Here is a 2,964-nt window from a genome sequence, read left to right on the forward strand (position 1 = left end):
GGACAGTTGCTGCAGAGGTGACGCTGCCATCGGAAACCACGGTGTCCGACCTTCGTGCGCATCTGTCGGACGCGCCGAGCTTGGTCATAACTGTGACGACCGTGCCACCATTGATACGCCGGGTTCGTGTGCCGTGCGGTGCCGCGGCACAGGAGCAGCATGGATTTTTCGGGAGCTGACTCTAGCATTATCCGAGTTTGATTTTATCATTTTCGTTGGAGGCAGTATAGTGCACGTATACTATCGACCGTGCTGTGGTGTTCCGCATACGTGCCCCCTGCGCGGGATGGTGATGCTGCGCCGCCCGACGCGCCACCGGCGGTTTGTAACCAGTTGCGGTCGGTAGCCCGGCCGCAGCCGGCAGCGCGCTCTGAGGCTCAGTACAGAGAGGTTATGTTGATCTGGCCTTTACGGCCACAACGGTGGACCCCTTCGACAGCGTTAAGCTAGCCTGCAGCCGGCCTTAACGTAAAATGTTGGCCATAATGCGGTGGCCTGCGAAAATACTCATAATCAAACCCAAAGGTCGCAAAGGTGTGGATTGTATGGTGATGGTATTACGCCGTCAGCTGCCAGTGCAAAATACACGCTATCTTTCAATTTCGACTTTATGCCGTCGACGCGAGAGCATATCACGCAATGGTGACGGGCCAGCTGGAGCGAACCGGTTGGAGCGATGATTTTTACAGATCGTCGCCCAATTTGAAACAATTCTACTTGTGCGCGGAGGGTGCAGCCTTACGAAAATGATGTTTTGTTTGGAGCACTACGGGCTGGCTATGTAAGTTTGGCATCAACACACACGTCCTTTAGTGCAGGCTGGCTATGTAAACCTCGTATCAGCACGCACGTCCTTCAGCGCAGGCTGGCTATGTAAAACTTGTATGAGCACGCAACGTCCCTCACGCGCAGGCTGGCTATGTAAAACTTGTATCAGCAGCGCAACGTCCTTCAGTGCAGGCTGGCTGTGTAAACCTCGTATCAGCACGCACACCCTTCAGCGCGGAACTAGCTAGAAGCGGCCGGCCAGCTCGTAGAATGATAATACGCAAATGATGATGGCTGTGTTGCCAAGAAAACATCCTCGAGTAACTATAAGTGATAAACACAACCAAGGGTCCAGTTTCGTAGTGTAAGTTGGGGAGAGGGGGGAGGGTGAGCAGGGAAAATAAATACCCAACACAATTAGAACAGGTTTTTTGCCGATTTGTGTCACGTTCTTCTCAGCCTCCCCCCCCCCCCCCCTCCACCGCCACCACAAATGATTAGGGAACTTAGCCCTGAATGCAACGATAGTTCACAAAACAGAACACATTTGGCGGAGCGATTGGTGACTTGATCGTAAGATGATGTGACAACGGCAGGCCACCATTTGCAATGTTTGCCCATCCGTACGTCTTCAAATCAACCGTAGCGCGTTGGACAAAGGCAGGTCGGCGGCGAGTCGGCAGCAGCTGATTCCCATGGGAGCTAGCGCAGCTGTACGCCCTGTCGGGAGGGAGGGGCGATATAGCGTACCAGGCCCGGTGCCCGGTGCTCACCAGTTGGGCCTCACGCTCGGTGTTAGAGCTAACCTGGCCGCTGCACCGGTCGGACCTGACGCCGCGACAACGCCATGTTTTCCGTCCTCCGCCGCCCGGCGCTGCTGCTGCCGCTGCTGACCGCCGCCGTCGCCGCCGCCGCTGCCGCCGCCGGTGACTGCCCCACCAACAACTGGCGGCGGTTCGAAGACTCGTGCTATGTCCTGCTGCCGCACCTGTTCGTAACGCGTGCCGAGGCGGCCGCTGCATGCGAGGTGGTGCAGAGCGGGTCTACGCTGCCCTCCATCCACAGCCACGCGCAGAACGAGTTTGTGATGGACACGGCCGTAAACAAGGAGTACGGCGACATCTGGCTGGGCCTGCAGCGCGTCAACGCCTCGTCCTTCGCGTGGCAGGATGGCTCTCCGGTGGAATACGTCGCCTGGTTTGGTGACGAACCGAACGACACAGGCGACTGCGTGTACATGAGCTTCCTCTGGTCGCAGTGGCGCGACATCAATTGCGACACGGCCCACTTCTTCGTGGTGTGCCAGTACAAGCCGCAGTGATGACTGGCGCGGTTTGCCATCTCGTGGAGTACTGTCTCCCACTGTGACAGTCCGCGCCGTAATAATCCGTGCTGCAGTGCTCCATGCTGATGATACAATGGAGCACGGCGTGACGGGCTGTGCTGAAACAGTTGCGCTGCGGCGCTCCATGCTCAAGTTTTTTGCTCGCTCAAGTCCGACGTTCGGATAAACCGCACTGTTCCCCCGGACTGGACCATCCGCCAGCGTTCCACCCTGCTCTGTCACACCTCGGAACCGGCGGCGACTGGCAAACGCAGATCAAAGCTGTCTCACGTTGAGCCAACCTGCAGAACATTTGAGGCATTATCTAGAAATGGGCAGCGCCACGGAGATCCAATCCGAGTGCAGCGAATATCAATGAATACAACAATCGACCTTGGACGCTCTGGAAAAGGGTGCCGAGAGCTGTTACAGAATGGCGAACGTCATGCACAACTGGGTGTAGGCATAAACAAAGGATATCAAACGTCTGCCAAGAAAGTTTTTTATTCTCATGCACAATCAAATCTACATTCCAGCGTTGACCAGCTACGACTTTCCTGACATTCATTTAAATATTACTGTTCAACACGCTGATTACGGTCGTGCCCCCCGTTGTCCCGCAACAATCAGAACCATAACCTTCAGAGGCCTACGGAGTTCAAGGCCATTGATCCCGGACCCCTGCAAATTTTTTGGGACTCGTATCAGTGGTAGTGTTTGACATCCTGATTACAATGGGGCATCTAGTTTCCAGACACATAGCAAATTATAATCTCAAGAGATCTATGAAGTCTAAAGTCATTGCGCTCGGACCCCATTATTCCTTTTCAAACTCAAACGTCGTCAATGGGGCGTTACGACGCACTCCGCTG

The 2,964-nt window shown here is 55.2% G+C and overlaps 1 protein-coding gene across 1 annotated transcript; it reads left to right on the forward strand.

The window, feature by feature from the left end:
• The first annotated feature begins 639 nt into the window (after window positions 1-639).
• LOC119107471 (snaclec 6-like) lies at window positions 640-2,089 on the forward strand. Its single transcript, XM_037230919.1, has 2 exons — window positions 640-667; window positions 1,731-2,089. The coding sequence occupies exons 1-2, from the start codon at window positions 640-642 to the stop codon at window positions 2,087-2,089; spliced, it is 387 nt and encodes a 128-aa protein (XP_037086814.1).
• The last annotated feature ends 875 nt before the right edge of the window (window positions 2,090-2,964 follow it).

The sequence above is a fragment of the Pollicipes pollicipes genome, unplaced genomic scaffold (assembly GCF_011947565.3).
Source record: "Pollicipes pollicipes isolate AB1234 unplaced genomic scaffold, Ppol_2.1 Scaffold_2555;HRSCAF=2994_pilon_pilon_pilon, whole genome shotgun sequence".
In the NCBI taxonomy this organism is placed as follows: domain Eukaryota; kingdom Metazoa; phylum Arthropoda; class Thecostraca; order Pollicipedomorpha; family Pollicipedidae; genus Pollicipes; species Pollicipes pollicipes.